The 17,071-nt window shown below is 42.0% G+C and overlaps 2 protein-coding genes across 13 annotated transcripts; one reads left to right on the forward strand and one right to left on the reverse strand.

The window, feature by feature from the left end:
- The first annotated feature begins 548 nt into the window (after positions 1-548).
- On the forward strand, positions 549-7,954 carry LOC101158306 (cytoplasmic dynein 1 intermediate chain 2). 9 transcript variants are annotated; one of them, XM_011486660.3, is made up of 17 exons: positions 549-700; positions 1,845-1,953; positions 2,036-2,162; positions 2,556-2,691; positions 3,041-3,103; positions 3,309-3,436; positions 3,516-3,602; positions 3,692-3,854; positions 3,941-4,040; positions 4,164-4,289; positions 4,825-4,971; positions 5,048-5,161; positions 5,245-5,378; positions 5,603-5,747; positions 6,441-6,581; positions 6,654-6,779; positions 6,914-7,954. In XM_011486660.3, exons 2-17 carry the CDS (start codon positions 1,846-1,848, stop codon positions 7,013-7,015), a joined length of 1,947 nt encoding a protein of 648 aa, XP_011484962.1. In that variant the 5' UTR covers positions 549-700; position 1,845; the 3' UTR covers positions 7,016-7,954. The 9 variants fall into 9 exon arrangements, with proteins under 9 accessions (XP_011484962.1, XP_011484963.1, XP_011484960.1 ...); XM_011486661.3 differs by having other exon boundaries at positions 2,607-2,691; positions 3,513-3,602; XM_011486658.3 differs by having other exon boundaries at positions 552-700; positions 3,513-3,602.
- Positions 7,955-7,959: 5 nt separating this feature from the next.
- Positions 7,960-15,732, reverse strand: LOC101159534 (calcium-binding mitochondrial carrier protein Aralar1). Of its 4 annotated transcripts, none has more exons than XM_004079172.4 (18): positions 15,659-15,732; positions 14,903-14,956; positions 12,867-13,012; positions 12,590-12,705; positions 12,160-12,299; positions 11,908-12,054; positions 11,391-11,529; positions 11,185-11,278; positions 11,029-11,113; positions 10,765-10,846; positions 10,519-10,677; positions 10,160-10,212; positions 9,958-10,038; positions 9,677-9,817; positions 9,463-9,601; positions 9,104-9,262; positions 8,930-9,020; positions 7,960-8,841 (listed from the first exon to the last, which is right to left on the reverse strand). In XM_004079172.4, exons 1-18 carry the CDS (start codon positions 15,668-15,670, stop codon positions 8,628-8,630), a joined length of 2,052 nt encoding a protein of 683 aa, XP_004079220.1. In that variant the 5' UTR covers positions 15,671-15,732; the 3' UTR covers positions 7,960-8,627. The 4 variants fall into 4 exon arrangements, with proteins under 4 accessions (XP_004079220.1, XP_011484959.1, XP_011484958.1 ...); XM_011486657.3 differs by lacking the exon at positions 15,659-15,732 and adding an exon at positions 15,527-15,637; XM_011486656.3 differs by lacking the exon at positions 15,659-15,732 and adding an exon at positions 15,273-15,624.
- Between the last annotated feature and the right edge of the window lie 1,339 nt (positions 15,733-17,071).

Genomic DNA, 17,071 nt, shown 5'->3' on the forward strand with positions numbered 1-17,071 from the left:
AAGTTAATGTAAGATAATAACAAGTGGGCCTATAGGAAATGATAAAAAAGGCAAATACATAGCTAATATCTCAAGCAATTGCTGAAAATAAGTCATTTTGCTTTTGAATTATGTTTGATTATCAAAAATAAAGTTCATTTTTGGGTTTTAATTTTGCTTTAGATCTGAAAAATAATCTCAATATAAAACATGTGTCTTTGCCACTGTCCTTATAATTATAACTATTTCGTCTCCCCAGCTTTTCCTCTAATCATGTAAACCCAACATTAATCAGAAATATTGTTGTATACCAATAAAAATAAATGACAGATATTTTCCTTCTCTGATTAACAAAAGGTAAAGGAACAAACAACATCAGGAGTAAATTACATAAGTGTATCTAATCAAACATCTGTCCTCACACTCAGCATGATGGCAAAAAAAAGCCTCTACAGGAAATGCTATTTTTGCAGTTCGCTATTACATTTCTATCGCTAGGGGGCAGTACATTTACATCTAAAGGGTTTTGCAGGCAAAACTCCACAGAAGAAGAAAAGCGGATAACGGAGCCAAAGGAGCGCCCACTCTTCCAGCATCATCAGACCGTCTCTTCCAGCATCTTGTGTTCAAAAAAAAAAAAAAACAAAAAAAAAAAAAAAAAACATAAATAAAGCTGGATTCAGCCATCGCTCTTCTCCTTTAATCCGAACGTTGACTCCAGGTATTTAATTATACAGTTTTCCTCATTTGTTTTTTTAGGAATACAAAGCGTTAGAGCTTATAGTGATCGTTCTGTGTATCCTGGCTTAAAGAAGGCCCCGCCCGTCCCGGTGCTATAGCAATTAGCATGCTAGCTCCGTCTGTCTGTCTGTCTGAGCTGCCAGAATCCGCCAGGATGACTGCGGACATGTTTGAATCGTCCTGCTGCTCACAGGCCGGACTTCAGGCATGAAACAAGACAGAAACAGACAGGAGCGGGAGGTTTTTCTGCTGCTGTTTTGGGACAAGGGCGGAGTAGCATCTCGAGTCAGTGACAGAGGAGTTATGTGATTATTGTAGAGTAAGATATGCGTGTTTTGTGTTTTATGTGTGTTATAACTAAAATTGAAATGTTTACAAATATGTGAATGTATGCATATAGTTTCCAATCAATTCAAGACCATTATGCTAAGCTGCACATATCTCTGTGTGTGTGTTTCTGATGTTTAGTTTTATTTTTGCTTTAATTGCATGAAATAAAAACTTTTCGAATCCAAATATCATCAGTTAGAACCTTACATTTCTCTCATACAGAGATGAAAAGACAACTCATTTTATTTTTCCTTCAAGAAGGGACTTTATTTTGAAAACGAACAGGAAATGCATTTTTAACCTGTAAAATCAATGAATAAAAGACATATTTTTCTGTTAAAAAACTGACAATTGGTTTCATTTAAGTTTGTAGGCAAATTTGTGTTGATTTTTTATTTGCTAAACAATTTTGTACATGCTCACTCATAATTAATAAGGTTATTATGAAGTGAAATGCTTTAACAGAGCATGGACGGACATCTTTTGCTTAGCTTAATCATTTAATTTTTTACTATTAATACCATCGTAACCATTAAAGATGAGCAGATTAGCTGATAAAGAAAACATTGTTGTCGAGAGCTGCTTGCTGTTCACATGGTAGCAGTGTGACAGGCCCAGGGCTACAACCTCACTGTTCTATCTGCACAAACACAGGTTGAAACAATGTGCTTTGAATGTGTGTTATTGGACCACATTGTGTGACACAAAAATGAAAAAAGAAGCAAATGATTGCAGTGTTTGTTGCATTTTTCTGTTATGTACGTAGATTGATCATAGTTGATTTCCTCCTGCAGTATGTCTGACAAGAGTGAGTTAAAAGCTGAATTGGAGAGGAAGAAGCAACGGATTGCCCAGATTCGAGAGGAGAAGAAGAGAAAAGAAGAGGAGAAAAAAAAGAAGGATGTGAGTGAGAATGCCGAGGCTCCATTTCAGCGTGAGATTTTGTCACGTTAGAAAGCTCAATTTGTGTGTCTGCTCTCCTCAGGGAGACTCAAAACGGGGAGCTGAGGCCGGCTCCTCGGTCGGCCATGAGGACTCTGATCTGGAGAGGAAGAGGAGGGAGGCTGAGGCCCTTTTGCAGAGCGTTGGCATCACTCCTGATATACAACACGGTAAATTTACCATACTTACAGCCTGCATCAAGGTTTATTCTAACATCCCATAAATCATCGGGTCCTTTGTTTCTAGAATGTGTTGCGTTTATCGTCTGAACTTTCTGTCTCAGCTTAATGTGGCTTCCATCGCTCTCCAAAACCCGTTTTCTATGTTGTGCGCATGACACCTAATACGTTGCCTGCCATTTATTTTCATTCTCTCTTCTCTCTCCCCCTTTTGTCGGCCCTCTTGTGCTTTGTCCCCCCTTTTCTGCATGAAAACTCATCACTCCCTCGTTCACGCACTTCTTCCATCCTCCACCACCTCACGCCGTCTCCCTCCCTCCCTCCTTCCTTCACTCACCCACCCACCCACGGTGCGCGCACTGGCACACACGCACACGCTCACAGTTCAGCCCCTGAGGGTAGTAACAGAGGATACCTGTCTGTTTCACTACCTAGTCCCCGCCCCCATGTCTCCCTCCAACAAATCAGTGGGCAGCGATGCGGGAAGCCAAGATTCTGTGGATGGGAACACCGGACCGAGGTCTGTCAAAGTTGCATGACTGGGAATAAAAACACAAACAGAGTTCTCTTGTTTTAGGAAATTTTTGTGTGCCTTTGATTGACCTGCATGCAGACGTTTGTGTTTAACAGAATATTTATGCTTAAAACCAAAATCTGACCCATTTCTTTGCCTTTTTCGCCAACTTGCTGATGTTTCCGGACACTCATTCTTCTCTCTGTCTTTTCTCTTTTCTTCTCCAACTTTCCAACATCCTGTACGTGACTCACCGTTTGCCCGTCCTCTCCGTTTGCTCTCATCCTCTATTCTTTTTGTTTTCTTTGTCCCGCTTTTCTCTTACTAACACCGTCTGGTGTTTGGCTGTGTAAAGGACATTGCATTGGGATCCCGACCCCTCCACACTGCAACTCCACTCCGACTCTGAGCTGATGGGGTACTGCCTCCTCCTCTTTCCTTTGGCTTGTCTTCTATTTGTGGTTTCATCTTAGATTTGTCGAAAAAGGAAATGCCTTCGAGCATCAAATATGTCTGTACATCATTATCTATGTCCATACGTGCAGACCGTTCAGGCGCTCCCCTTTGATGGTGCAAACTCTTTTCCCCCCTCTCTTCCCTTGTGGAACGGCGTGGGCGTGTAGGCGCGGAGCTGTGAGGCTTGGCATGTCAAAACTGACCCAGGTGGACTTTCTTCCCAAGGAGATGGTGTCCTACTCCAAAGAAACACAGACACCCACAGACGCCCTGTCTCAAAGTGATCAAAAAGCTGGTAGGCAGCCACTTTTCTTGTCTTTCTTTCTTCTTACTCAAGTTTATTTACTGCAGTTTGCACGTTTTTGTCTCAGAAGAAGAGGAGGATGAGGATATCACTGCTCCTCCACCGACAGAGGACAACCAGGAGGAAAAAGCTGTTCAGGACGAGCAGCAAGGGGAGGGTAAGGACACCAGTTTGTCGCATGTTTTGAAAAAATAAAAATTCTCTCCTCTTTCCACTGCCCCTTAATCCCAAATTATCGGCGCGCAGACACTCCAAAGGAGTTGACAGAAGAGGAAAAACTGCAGGTCCTGCACTCCGAGGAGTTCTTGTCATTCTTTGAGCGAGGCAGCAGAATCGTGGAGAGAGTTCTTGCTGAGCAGGTGGATGTTTGCTTCGACTACAGTGGCAGGGATCTGGAGGATAAGGAGGGGTGAGACCCTTGAATGATTATAAAAATATATCTATGAGAATGTGGAAGCTATTTGGACATTATTATTTTTTTTTTCTCCTTTGCAGCGATTTGCAAGCTGGCGCCAAGCTAGTTCTGAACAGACGCTTTGAGGATGAGCGCTGGACAAAAAACCGAGTGGTGACCTGTCTTGACTGGTCTCCTCAGGTGAGACGATATCAAATGTTTCCAGAAAACACCATTCAATTGTTGAGAAACGTGTGTTTGGTTATTTTTCCTATGGATGGTGATCCTCAGACTTTTTTGTGACTTGTCCTCTGCTCCTGTCAGTATCCAGAGCTGCTGGTGGCTTCATACAACAACAACGAGGACGCTCCACACGAGCCCGATGGCGTCGCGCTGGTCTGGAACTTGAAGTATAAAAAACCTACACCAGAATACATCTTCCACTGCCAGGTCAGGAAGTTTAAAGTCCTTTTTAGTAGTTTTCTTTTACTTATTAGACTCAATTTCAACTCAGTTGTCATATTTTAACAGAAAAAACAGAGACCCATTCCAAGGACTATATATACATATATGAGTATTTCTTTATTCAAATTATAAATTGGGAGCTGACAAAATAATGCAGTTGGAAAAAGAGCGTATTTGTGAGGTAGAAAACACGCTGGGTGGGCCACAAGCTCCCTACTGGAAACGCTTTTAAAATAGCTCAACAGATGATCGGTGTTGGTCTTTAATCTAATAATTTAATCCAAGTTTCACCTTTCTTCAGTTTATGTTTTGAAGTTAAATTTGTTTAAAATGGATTTTCACATTTATTTAATTTGTTCTTCAAATCTTTAGTGAGTTCTTTTCATCTGAAGCATTTCGTGGCATTGTTGACTTTGTGTTGATTTTGCATACAACTATGAAAAACCCACAATCTTTAGAAGATTTTGATAGATAAACTCTTGAGGCTTTAGTCCTATTCTTTATCCTGTCTTTTTTGCAGTCCGAGGTGATGTCAGCCGGGTTTGCAAAGTTTCACCCCAACCTGGTGGTGGGCGGGACGTACTCCGGCCAGATCGTCCTGTGGGACAACAGGAGCAACAAGCGCACTCCTGTTCAGAGAACGCCTCTGTCTGCTGCTGCACACACAGTTAAAACCTTTTGTTCCACGTCCACTTTTTGCCAAACAGAAGCTGGCTCTCTAACTTGCAGCTCTTTCTGCGCAGCATCCTGTGTACTGCGTGAACGTGGTAGGATCTCAGAACGCTCACAACCTGATCAGCATCTCCACCGACGGGAAGATGTGCTCCTGGAGCCTGGACATGCTGTCCCAGCCCCAGGTCCGCCGCCGCGCCTGTGTGGGCGTTTCTCTGAACGCCAGCCGCACTACGAGACTCTGACGCTGTTCCCGTCCTCCCTGCAGGACAGTCTGGAGCTGGTGTTCAAACAGAGCAAGGCGGTGGCTGTGACTTCCATGGCGTTTCCTCTCGGGGATGTTAACAACTTTGTGGTGGGGAGCGAGGACGGCTCCGTCTACACCGCCTGCCGCCACGGCAGGTAAGCGCTGCTGGAAGTGCACCCTACTGATGTCTGTGCATGTTTAACCCTTTTACACCAAAGCTGTAGCTCCAGTGTTGACATTTTTTCCACTACCTTAACTCTTCCACCGTTTACTCGATTACTGACAGAATTCTGTAGCGGAGAAAGGCATCCTTGCCCTGATATGCAACACTTTTCATTAGTAATGTGCTAAAGTCTGACTCTGTGTTGTGCTTCCACAGCAAGGCTGGCATCACTGAGGTGTTCGAGGGCCACCACGGTCCGGTGACGGGGCTGAGCTGCCACAGCGCCGTAGGACCGGTGGACTTCTCTCATCTCTTCATCTCCTCCTCTTTTGACTGGACCGTCAAGCTGTGGAGTACCAGGGTGAGACGTGTGGAAGACACGCGGGAAAATACCCGCCACTGCATCTTTAGCAGTGTTGCTTAGCTCTAACCCAGGGATCTGCAAACTTTAACAGTTTTCCTACTGAACAAAACCCAGCCAGAGTTCCACTTTAGAAAAGAAATCCCTCCTTTTAATATTTACAAATATTCATTTTTGATAGTTATTTTATTTTTTATTTTTAAATGTTACCTTTTTTTCTTTTGACAGCAATACATCCAAGTTTCTTGCAAAATAAAATACACCTTGTGCCAAATAATTTATTCGGAATCAAAAACGCAAGAAAATCGAGTCAAATATGGAATTTTCTAATCATGTTACTTAAACTTTTCTACTTGTATCATCAAATATAGTCAGGACAACATTGGTGAATCCAAAAAAAGAACATCTAAACATGCATATTCCGTCCTATACTTAAGGAAATTTGCCTCTGAACAGCAAAATAGACACTGTGGTGCAGTTTATTCTAACAACAAACCACTCTGAAAGAGGATTAATAAACCTTTTACCATCACGATGCTCAGTTATTTGACATGTTAAACATATAAACCGAAATAACAAAACTTGATTAATCAAAAGAAATGTACCAAAACCCACAAATTGTTAGCCAAAGAGTCACACTGGATGGATTAAAGAGGTTGCTGACCCCTGATCCAACCAGACTTCTTCCTGCAGAGCACCCGTCCACTGTACTCATTTGAGGACAGCTGCGACTACGTCTACGACGCGATGTGGTCTCCAACACACCCGGCTCTGTTCGCCTGCGTGGACCTATCGGGCCGTCTGGACGTGTGGAACCTCAACAATGACACAGAAGTAAGGGAAATGTGCAGTTTCTGTGTCGATTCAACGCGGGATTCCCCGCTCTAACTCGGCTGTGCGTCGAAGGTTCCCACCGCCAGCGTCGGCGTGGACGGCGGCGCAGCCCTGAACCGCGTCAGATGGTCTCACACTGGGAGAGAGATCGCTATTGGAGACTCGGAGGGGCATGTGCACATCTATGACGTAGGAGAGGTGAGGTGACGCTTTTAAAATAAAATAAAAATGACTAAAAAAGCCCCACAGCAGCAGCTGCTGCTGTGGGGCTTTTAGTCATTTTTATTTTATTTTAAAAACTAATCAATGCATTTGCTCTTTTCGTCCTGCAGCAAATCTGCGTTCCCAAGGCGGACGAGTGGACGCGCTTCGTCAGGACCCTGGCGGAAATCAACGAGAACAGAGACGAGGCCGAGGAACTGGCGAACGCCTGATGCCACTCGCCCCCACTTCCCTCCTAACTGCTTTTAAATTCCTCATCCGAATACTAAACACCTAAAGCAATTTAGAATGAATATCCAGAGAAGCTGCTCCTCTTTGGCGTCCAGCTTTGTGTCCTTCACTACACCCCTGAGGGAAATGTGCTAAGCTAGAACGGAGCGAAACCACGTAAGCGTTCCAGGTTGTATCAAGCAGGATGTCATATGTAGATGTAGAGGCAGACGTTTGAAGGCCGACAGATCATTCAAAAGGGACACAGAAAAGGTTTTTTTTTTTAAGTTGTCCACTATGAATAGGGATCCTGAAAGCACTCTTTCCCTGAGGCCTCCACCACCGTTTCATTTTAATATGCAAACCTTTCTACTTGCTCCTTTCTAATCATCATTTCAGTGTTTTTACATTTTACTGGTGATTTTTGGAGGAAAACCTTTGATCCTGAAGCTCTTCAAGGTTTGCAGCTCTTGTGTATTTCAGCACTACAATATTTAATATTTATTTACTGGTTGCACTTATTTAAAGTTTGCTGTTTCCATTTAATTATTTTAGTACTAAAATGTTTGAAATGACAGTGACACTACAAGCCTTTTATGAGGTCCAGTTGTGCGATTTGGCTTAAAATTGACACACAAAAAAACCTTGAACTATTTTAAAGTTTTATATTTGCAAATATTGTTTACTTTTGACGTATATCAAGTCAGATCTAACGACGATGGTTTTTTTCCCACCTTAAGACCTGAACTTAATGTGTTTTTCTTCACAACGCAAACTTAACCAGGCTCATAAATTCTTACTTTTAGCCAGAATGTACTCAACGGCAGTCGTGCTTTATGCATCGAGAACAGGATCCATGTTCCACACAGAAAAACTGTATTTCCTGTTGTGTTCCTAATGCAATGAATGGTTTTCCACATAAATAAAAAAACTCAAAACTACTTGGTAAATTTAAAACAATATGGATGATTTATTTCATTAAAATACAACAACAGAACTGAGATACACTTAATTTATTAATACCTAATTCTCTGCTCAACATTTGATTTTTTCTTTCTTTGAGAAAACACTAAATTGAAAAGTCCTGTACATCAGTAAGTTATTCTCTGGATGCCCCTCCCACTGCCGTGACATTACATCTACTGTGTAATGAGACCAGCTGAGCGCTGCGGGACTTGGTCTTGTAACATTTTCTCAGTACAGTACAGCGTGTACAGTATATGTAGTCACCTAGAGGAGTTGTAGTGACGTCCCACACACTGTGCAGGTCAATCGATTGCTTCCTATGCCGACAGTCCAGTATCAGAATGGATCAAGTTTTAAGAGGAGTGCCCAAAGTTTGTTTTTCACACAAATGCTGGAGAGAAGAACATAAAGGATGGAGATTCCAGGAGCCACTGAGGATGAAGCGCAGCCGCACACCTGACAGCCGCTCGCTGCAGCGCAGAAGCACACCTCCCTGCAGGAGTCGCCGGCTGCTCTCTGCTTCTGTCTGTCGAGTGAAAAGCCCCCCCATGTATGTGTGGAGTATACATATGTCTACTGTGTGCTTTGCTGAAGTGGCCCCTGGTTGCGGCAGAGAGGGATGGTGAAGACAGAAGCGGCTGCACGCCTCTAAGGTGTCTGAACAGGCGTGGCGGGGGCCGGCTCACTGTGATGGATGGAAACCACGCCGGAAGACTTAAACTTAGGAAGGTGCAGGCCGAATTTATTCTCCACCCCGGCGAAAGTAGCTGCAGCCAGGCGGTATCCTCCAATGTGTTCGGCGTTGATGGGGGGAAGCTCGGAAATGCGAGACTTGGGCGTTGGCTCAGAGCCTGCAGGGCGACTGCAGAGAGGAGAACAAGCAGGTTAACTCTGCAACTTTTGAAAACACTTCATACTCCAGAGCATCAAAAGGTTTCACTTGAACTTACTGTCCTCCAAAGTCAACATAAAACCATCGCTGCAAAAGCTCATAAGTCACCAGGGTCACACCAAACTGAGGGGAGGAGCGGCACATGCGAGCTGGAGAAAAGATAGTTTATGGTATTTTAAATTCACAGAGAACAAGAGCGCCTCCGTCTGAGTCAGTCTGCAAGAACACACACCTCCGGCGCCTTTCCACAAAGCCCGGAAGCCTTCCTCTTTCATAATCTTCCTAAAGCAGTCGATGACCCCAGTATAAGTGGTCTGCCCCGCCCTTGCTGCAACCTGCAGTCGCGTCTTGATGACATCAGCAGGAGTCACAAGCGAGGCCGCAGGGACACCTATGGGTGAGGGATGGAAAAACAAACTTCTGTGAAGCATAAATAAAATATTCATAACAATTAGCTTTTTGGAACTGAAACTAACAAAATGTTCAGCCTTCATTCTATTGTCCCTTTTTCCTGTATTGATAAATTTGGGTGTTACTTTGGCTAAATGGTCAAACTTTTCTTGTTTTTGTGGATCAGAATCATTCAGTTACCTGCAATGGCTCCTGCAGTGAGAAGCTGCAGAGCTCCCAGTCTTCCATTTTCATCCGCTAACTGCGTTTTAGTGTGGGCGTACATGGGAAAATAGATGGCTGAGAAGGGAATGTCCCTCAAGAAGCAAGCTTTGGCCCCCTGAAAAGAGCAGGTCAAAACAATAAAAGACAATAAAGAGTAAAAGCCTTAAGCCTAAGATTTCAGCAGCTTTACCTTGTAGAGGCCAAAGAAGCCCAAGTCGCGGACAACGCTGAGGGCGCTGACTCGAGGCCCGGTGGTGATCTCCCCCGCAACCTGCAGGCGAATCTTCACAATCTCCAGAGGGTTTGTAAAGATCACCTGAGATGCTCCGGCCTGGTTTTTTATAAAGATCAATCACTCTTTAAGACACTCGCTCATACAAGGAACTACATCAATTAGAGATGCTAGCACAAGTTTCCTGGAAGTTCCATTCTAACAAGTGTTTATATGTAAATAGAAATCATGACACTCACACAGCCACCAGCCATGATCTCGGCAAATAAAGGAATCGTGTCGTCTTTTTGGGTGAACTTGTCTCGAACAAAGTCGTTTACCTGTGAAAAAAACAAACAAACGTTAGCCACATCTTTTTCCTGTTTGTATCTGGAATGAACTGGAATGAAGGTGGAGGAGAGAAGGATCCCGCAGCGCTCTGTACAGGAAGGAGGAACTCACTGTGAGTTTGATGGCTTTTTCAGGTGCAACACCAATGAGCTGAGGAACCAGACCTGTGGAGCATCAAAACACAAACATGAGCTTCCACGCCGACATTGGACTAACGGGAACATGAATGGAGACAACTACAGTAGAAAGTAATTTGTGTGATAAGAAAAAAAAATAATAATAAAAAAAAGTAGTTTCTTTTAATGAAAAAGATTAAATTCAAAAAAAACAATGAACTAAAAAAGAAAAAAAAACTATTCTTGTCAAAATGTTATATTTAATTTCGTTTTTCTGTTTATTTCCTTATTTTCACTGTATGTTCTTAAAAACCAATGAATTGGTTAGAAAACAAAGCATGCAGATGACCGTACCTCTGTAGAAGCCAAAAAAGCCCTCGTAACGTAGAACCTTCTTTGCACAGTCAAAGCTGTTCTTGTACATCAGTTCTCCAACAAAGGATCCAGTGGACCTCTGGTTCTGCATGCGAGTCTTCACCAAGTCGATGGGGTATACTGCTGTAGCACCAGTGGCTACACAAACCACAACAAAGTCCAGCTGGTTCAAATCTTACAGATGAGCGATCAGAAGGTGATAGGTGCATTTAAAAGCCGTCTCACCTCCAGCAATGGAACCCAGAAAGAACCTGTAGCCAGACTCTGCTGCCTGCAGCCATATGGGCCTGGAGCCATCTCCATGGGACTATAGGAAAGAAATGTACAGAAAGGAGACATTCCCAAATAAAACAGAAGGCACATTTACAGAGTTTTACGGTATCAGAAGCTCTGTTGCTTAAAGTTAAAAACTAATGCAAAGAGAACATTTCTCTAGATTCCTTTCAATAGTTTGTATTAAAAAAAGAGCTGCTCATGCAAACATTTGACCTGTTTTTGGCTTTCGACCAAGTGGTGGGGCAGACATCCTTCTTCTAACGGAGCTACTCTTTCAATGTCAAGGAGGTTCAGACGCCTAAAAAACATTCTCGGTTATTCTTCTGAACTAGATTTCCTGTGAACTTCGCAGACTTAAGAGATTTTTACCCAGAGGGAGAGTGCAGGCCTGATAACTGGTACAAGATATCGATTTCCATCGGTGTGATCTGACCAAACTTGTTGGCAGCATGCACAAACTCCTCTGCAAAACCAGAAAGAGAGGCAGGGGTAAAGACACAGACAAATACAAGGCCTGCTTCCTTTTGGTGGGAAGGTCAGGCTGCATCATTACACTGACATAAAAGTCTATGTGCCTTTAGTCACAAGCGTGTCCTTCCGCGTGCCGGCCATCGTGCTGTAGATCTTGCGGATCAGCTCCATGTTGTTCAGGAGGGAGTTGAACGCGTTAAAGTAGGAGAAGCTGACCATGTGAGAGGTGCTGCCGCCTGCAGCCTGGTAGAAAACAGATGTTACACAGTAAGTTTAGGCGTGAATACAAATAAAAATGCATCTCAAAGTGGATTTAGGCAAAAGCTAAGCCGGGAATGCAAATATGATTATTAAATCCATTCAACCCCTTTAAAAAAGGCCTTGGATTCTTTTGGGCATTACCAAAAACATTATTGAGGTGGGACATTTTCCTTCTCCTCATGGGAAGCAAATGTGGATTTAACCGTCTTCATCTGGAAAGCTCTAAAGGTCAAGGTGGATTATTCTTTCACTGTTTTAAGTCATGTTTATTTGAAGAATCATTAATCTTTAACTCCGTGCGTGGCTATAAACCTTGGGATCATGCCACCAGCACGCTCACCTCGACACAGAAACACTCACCGACACGAGATTCTCCTCCACAAAAGGAGTCAGCATGTGGTGTCTGATCGTGGCCATTATGTCACTGAAGTCCATAGCAGAGATAACGCCGTTCTTCCCTTTGTCCTTCTGGGCGAACGCTTGGCGGGCGTGCTCCAACTGCAGCTCCTAAAAGACAGCACCAACCAGATGAGCGTGAAAAAAAATGTGAGAAACAAAAAGCAAAGTGAAGAGAAAAAAAGAAAGAGGGCAGGGTCGGTTTATTCTCCATGCCTGCAGGAATTGTGTGAACTCCAGGTAGCTGAGGTGTTTCTTGCGATCGTTCCCAAAGTGCAGGCGGATGAACTCGCAGTCCCAGTTGAAGGGAATGTGGTGGTGGACCGTGGTCTGACTGAAGATGTCCCGCACATTCTCTGCAGCACATCAAAAGACACCTCTGTCAACGTCACAACAACAACCACAAAAAGGTTCCTGATGTAAACAGAAAAAAGAAACCAAGTGCTGTGATTAAGGACAAATAATAATCTGGTAAAAAATGTCCTGCTAGGAAAGGATCTCCACACTCCAAAATGTTGTGCAATCAACTGTGGCACAAACAGAACAGCCATGATAAGAAACTCATTCTGTCTCCTTCAATTTTGACCTTCATCTTACTGCTTCCATGTTCAACTACAATAAACCAGAGCCCACAGAAGACCCGTACCAAAGGAAACGGTCCCGGTTCCGGTCTTGTCAAAGAGTTGAAAAGCTACGATGAAGAGGGCGTCTGGTGCACACAACACTGACTCGAAGGCAAGAAACTCCTGGAATGAGATGAGCCTGCAAAACAAAAGAGAGCTTACTTTACAAATGTAAACAGAGTCACATGACAGGCGAGGGAACGTGGTCTTATCTGCAACAAAGTGTGACAATCACAAATGACCTAAAAGGGCCTCAGAAAATGCCTGATAACAAATGGCGCTGATGCTATCGGCACATACCCGTCCTTCGTGGTGTCAGCAACAGCTGCAATGAGTTGGACAGTTTTGGGATTGTGGTGAATCTGTGTATGAAGTCCCAGATAGTTCTGTACAAAGTCGCCTGGAGTCATGAACCGTTCCCCATCCTTGTCCACTATACTGGCGTACTGCAAGGACAGGAACACAACAAAGATGTACATGCATATCAGCGCTGATCAACCTTCAGATGGAGCCAAAACAAATCCCATTTTGCTGGTAAACTCTAATCTCCCAATACTGGCTAAAGCAAAGCATAAATAGCTGATCCAGCTTGATCCCTGAATGTTTTCTTTATTACCCACAATGCTCAGAAACCTACTGTTTTAGTTTAACATAATGCATATATTGTGAATTTAGCATTTTATTTTTGCTAAACAAAACTCTTTCATTGCAAATTATTGAGAATAAAGTTTTTAATAAGCAGTTAAACATACCAATTATTTACATGCTGTTGTTTTGTTTTCTGTTTACTGATTATTATGGTCTTTAACACCAAAAGAGCTATTTTGTCCAGATTCTTACTGATTAAAACCCAGCAGGCCGCCAAGTCTCACTTAACAGTTTAGAAAAAACACTTCATTTATGTTTCATGGACATTCATTTTATATATGAATGGCTTGAAATTGAATGATAGTGTTATATTTCTCAATACCTTTATATTCTGTACTTTAACCCACAGCTCATAAAAGTTTCTTTTAAATTACCGTAAATAAGATCTTCCTGCTGCAGCAGATTTACTTGAATGAAAAATGCTAGAAAATTAATTCAAACACATTTTCTATCAACAACTAGACACTTGTGTGCAGCACAGATCAGAATCTATGATACATTTAAGCAGGTAATTTAATATATATTCACATTGTTAGCATTTTTTTAAGTCATAGAGCCACAATGGAGGCATAAATGAGACCCATGTGGCTGAGGAGCTCCAGGTTTCAGCCCCCTGGTTTATGCTATGTGACAATCATCCTAGGCTCCTGATGTAAACAGCGGTTTTTGGCTTGAGCTCATCAGTAATGTGACCTGCTGAGGATGAGTACAGTCCAAAGTGCCTCATGACCATCACATGCTGGGTCACATTCATCATGAAGGACAGTGGATAAAGGTAGACGGAAGCAAAGTCCATTTAACTCTGCTTCCAGCGTTCATTACATCCCAGATCTCACACAGACCTGTGCTTTTGATTTAACACTTTAAACTCCTACTCCAATCCTCTTTTGATCTTTATTTTTCCCAGTGCTCTTTGAAATATGATTAAGGCGGTTTATAGGCCAAAAAAAATAAAAAATAACCTGTGGTTCTCTAGGACATAGTCCTGGCTGAGCGGGAGAAGTTCATTAGAAATTTGCCTCCGAGTTGTGGGCAGAACTGTTGCTGTGGAGTAAGCCTACCCTCATTTCCCATCATCCCTTGGTTTACACGCCCCTCTTACGCACAACCTCTCATTAGCAGCAAAAATGACAAGCTGTACAGTGGTGAGCCAGAGGTCAGCTCAGACGAGGAAAACGTGGATCCGTTTGTCTACAAGTGGATGCATCAGAATGGAGCGGAGCAGGACGCTTGTGGTTGCCGTAGTAACAGATGTCAAGCTTTGTCAAATGGCTTTTTTTTTCTGTCTGCTCTAAATTCACAGCAAATTTTAAGCTTCAATTTCTTTATGTTCTCGCAAAACACTAAAACTGATTTTCATTGAAGTGGGTCTTTAAGGAAGAAAAAAAACTTTTACAAGTAGCAAAAAAATATATATATTTATACCAAAATTTAAATGACTTGACCATCTTGCGTCAATATTGAGGTCCAAAATTATTATTGTTGTTTTTTAGCACTAAAAATAAAAATGTTCTTTTTGATATTACAGAATTCGTCTCAATAAGATTAAAGGTGAATTATTGAACTCATAACCAAGTGAAACTAGTGGGTGAGTTTTTAATGCAGACTACACTGATGCATGATCTGATCGCTGCAATGTGACACCCACCAACCCAAGGACAGATCATTTACTGACAACAAAACTGTACCTTCTGGAAAATGGCTTTCAACTCATTTGGGTCCCCGCGTTTGGTCGATTGCACCTAAAAAAAAAAGAAACATACATGGCATGAGAAACTCAGCTAATTCCAAACTGGATTACGGTCAAATCGAGTTGTACTTCTAACTAAGCGATCCACACTAATTTTAGCTCATTTGACGTCTCTTTTAAAGCAGTCACAGAACAAAAACAGTAAACGAGAAACACAGCCTTTCTCCACCAACATCATACGACCACACGCAGTCAATGCTAAACATGTCAGGGAACTAACTACTACTAGCCCAGCAGTCATCCTCGAAGTACCGATATACCGGCTGAACAGCTAGCAAAGCATCTAGTACTTGCGGAAGGACACAAACCGTTGCCATAAAGTTACGCATCAAACAGGCACGAGGCAACGAAAAGAGAGCAAACACGACTCCAACTGCCCCCAAACGACGACTCCTGTCAGTGGGGGGATTTTCATCAACCCCCTATTAGCGAATGAGAAGTTGTTTTTAGTGCGTTTTCTCGATAACTTGTTGTAGCTTGGAGATTGCATCAAGGCCAGCCACTGACTGACTGACGTGCGATAGCTAGCCCAAGGATGCTACCACGCCAGACAGAACCGCACCCCGCTCATCCTACACGGACGGGACCGGGGAGCGTCGCCTCATAGAACCCGAACGCGAAGACACGGAGAAGCAGCATGCACACAGGTTCATTTAGAGTATTGTAAGTCGCCAAAGAGCTGTGCCCAAGTCACCTTGACCGCCATGCTGATTTGACGTCATGCGCAGTGAGCGACTGCGGCGCAGCGCGACCTGTGTGGTTAAAAAAAACAAAAAAAAAAAAGCGCGACCTGAGTTAGCGCGTGCCAGCAAATCAAGAACACAAACAATAACAAAACAACACCCAAACTATTAAATGTGGGGCTTACTTAATCAAGTCTCAACTCGAAAGGCTCGTATATAAAGACAGACTGATGCAATAGCTGAGTTTTCACTACTATAACAGCCCGTTTGACATAATTTAGGGTAATAATGTGTTCTTAAATCTTTAAATAAATATGTGTCTCTTTTAAATAAAGTTATCATAATAAAATCAATAATAATACGTTATTATTATTATTTTTATTTAAAATAACAATATTAAATATTGTTCATACTGACCTGAAGTGCTTCACAGTGACAGAGAGATAAAAACGTATAAAGGAATAAAGTTATACTAATAAAACAAAACATCACAAATATTTCCTAAAGGAGAATCAATTGTAATGTGGTGAGATAAAAAGACAGAGAGGCAGCCTTTTTCCTAAGAATTAAAAGCCAAGTTTAAAAAGTTAAATAACTAAATAAGAATTACTCTCACAGTATTTTTAGATTTGCATTTTTGTTTGACCAAAATATTTTGGATTAAAGATTTAAATGTATGCAATTCCTTATAGGAAAAAAAGTGTCTAAATTAAGTGTACTACAAGTATACTTTGTCTGTAACATGAGCAAGGCAGTGTACTTGAAGGTTACTTTTTAAATACTGTCTATCTATTAAAAGCCTAAAATGTTCCAATTTAGTCTGAAAAGGTATTTATTTAGTATTCTGTTGGAAGAATTCAGTTACTTACATACTGTACATGGTGTGTATAGTATTGGCTACCTGCTATACTGACACTCAAGTAGACTTAATTAAATAAACTTCAAGTGTACTACTTTTTGTGAAAGGACATAATTCTTTGTCTGGAACACCATCACCATGTGGTGATATTAGTTAACATTTCTTCTACTTTATCCAACAGAATTTGTTCTGTTTTTTTTTAAACCAGTCTACTCTGTCTCATTGTCAGCCAGGAACAGGGATCTACTCTTTCTGTAGGAATTTTTTAGCCACACATTAAAAGGGTTTCTTCTCTGACACAACAGATTGGAATGGTCGTGCTGACCGACCTAACTCTTCTCACCTCAACATCATTTTAAAAAGGGCAAATCGGAGTACAGTCTGGATAGAGTAGGCTTTAGGGTTAAAAGCCTACTCCATCTCTATTTAATTGTTTAAAAAAAGATTCATTTTCTTCACACAGTTATCATATATTGAAAATATTCTTAAAAATGTTCAATAAAACTGTAAATATGTGTATTTTTGGTGAAACTTTTAACTCCTTGACGCCTGAATTTTTTTTCAG

The sequence above is a fragment of the Oryzias latipes genome, chromosome 17, assembly GCF_002234675.1.
Source record: "Oryzias latipes chromosome 17, ASM223467v1".
Lineage (NCBI taxonomy): Eukaryota > Metazoa > Chordata > Actinopteri > Beloniformes > Adrianichthyidae > Oryzias > Oryzias latipes.

Excerpts from the sequence above, each read along its gene's own strand:
- LOC101158306 (XM_011486658.3), top strand. The coding sequence starts at position 1,846 with ATGTCTGACAAGAGTGAGTTAAAAGCTGAATTGGAGAGGAAGAAGCAA. Across the intron at positions 1,954-2,035 it reads AGGAGAAAAAAAAGAAGGAT|GGAGACTCAAAACGGGGAGC; the intron begins GTGAGTGAGAAT and ends TGCTCTCCTCAG. Across the intron at positions 3,437-3,512 it reads TCAAAGTGATCAAAAAGCTG|AAGAAGAGGAGGATGAGGAT; the intron begins GTAGGCAGCCAC and ends TTTTTGTCTCAG.
- LOC101159534 (XM_011486656.3), bottom strand. The coding sequence starts at position 15,293 with ATGCGTAACTTTATGGCAACG. Across the intron at positions 11,530-11,907 it reads TGGAGGAGAATCTCGTGTCG|GCTGCAGGCGGCAGCACCTC; the intron begins GTGAGTGTTTCT and ends GTTTTCTACCAG. Across the intron at positions 10,213-10,518 it reads CTTTTTTGGCTTCTACAGAG|GTCTGGTTCCTCAGCTCATT; the intron begins GTACGGTCATCT and ends GATGCTCCACAG.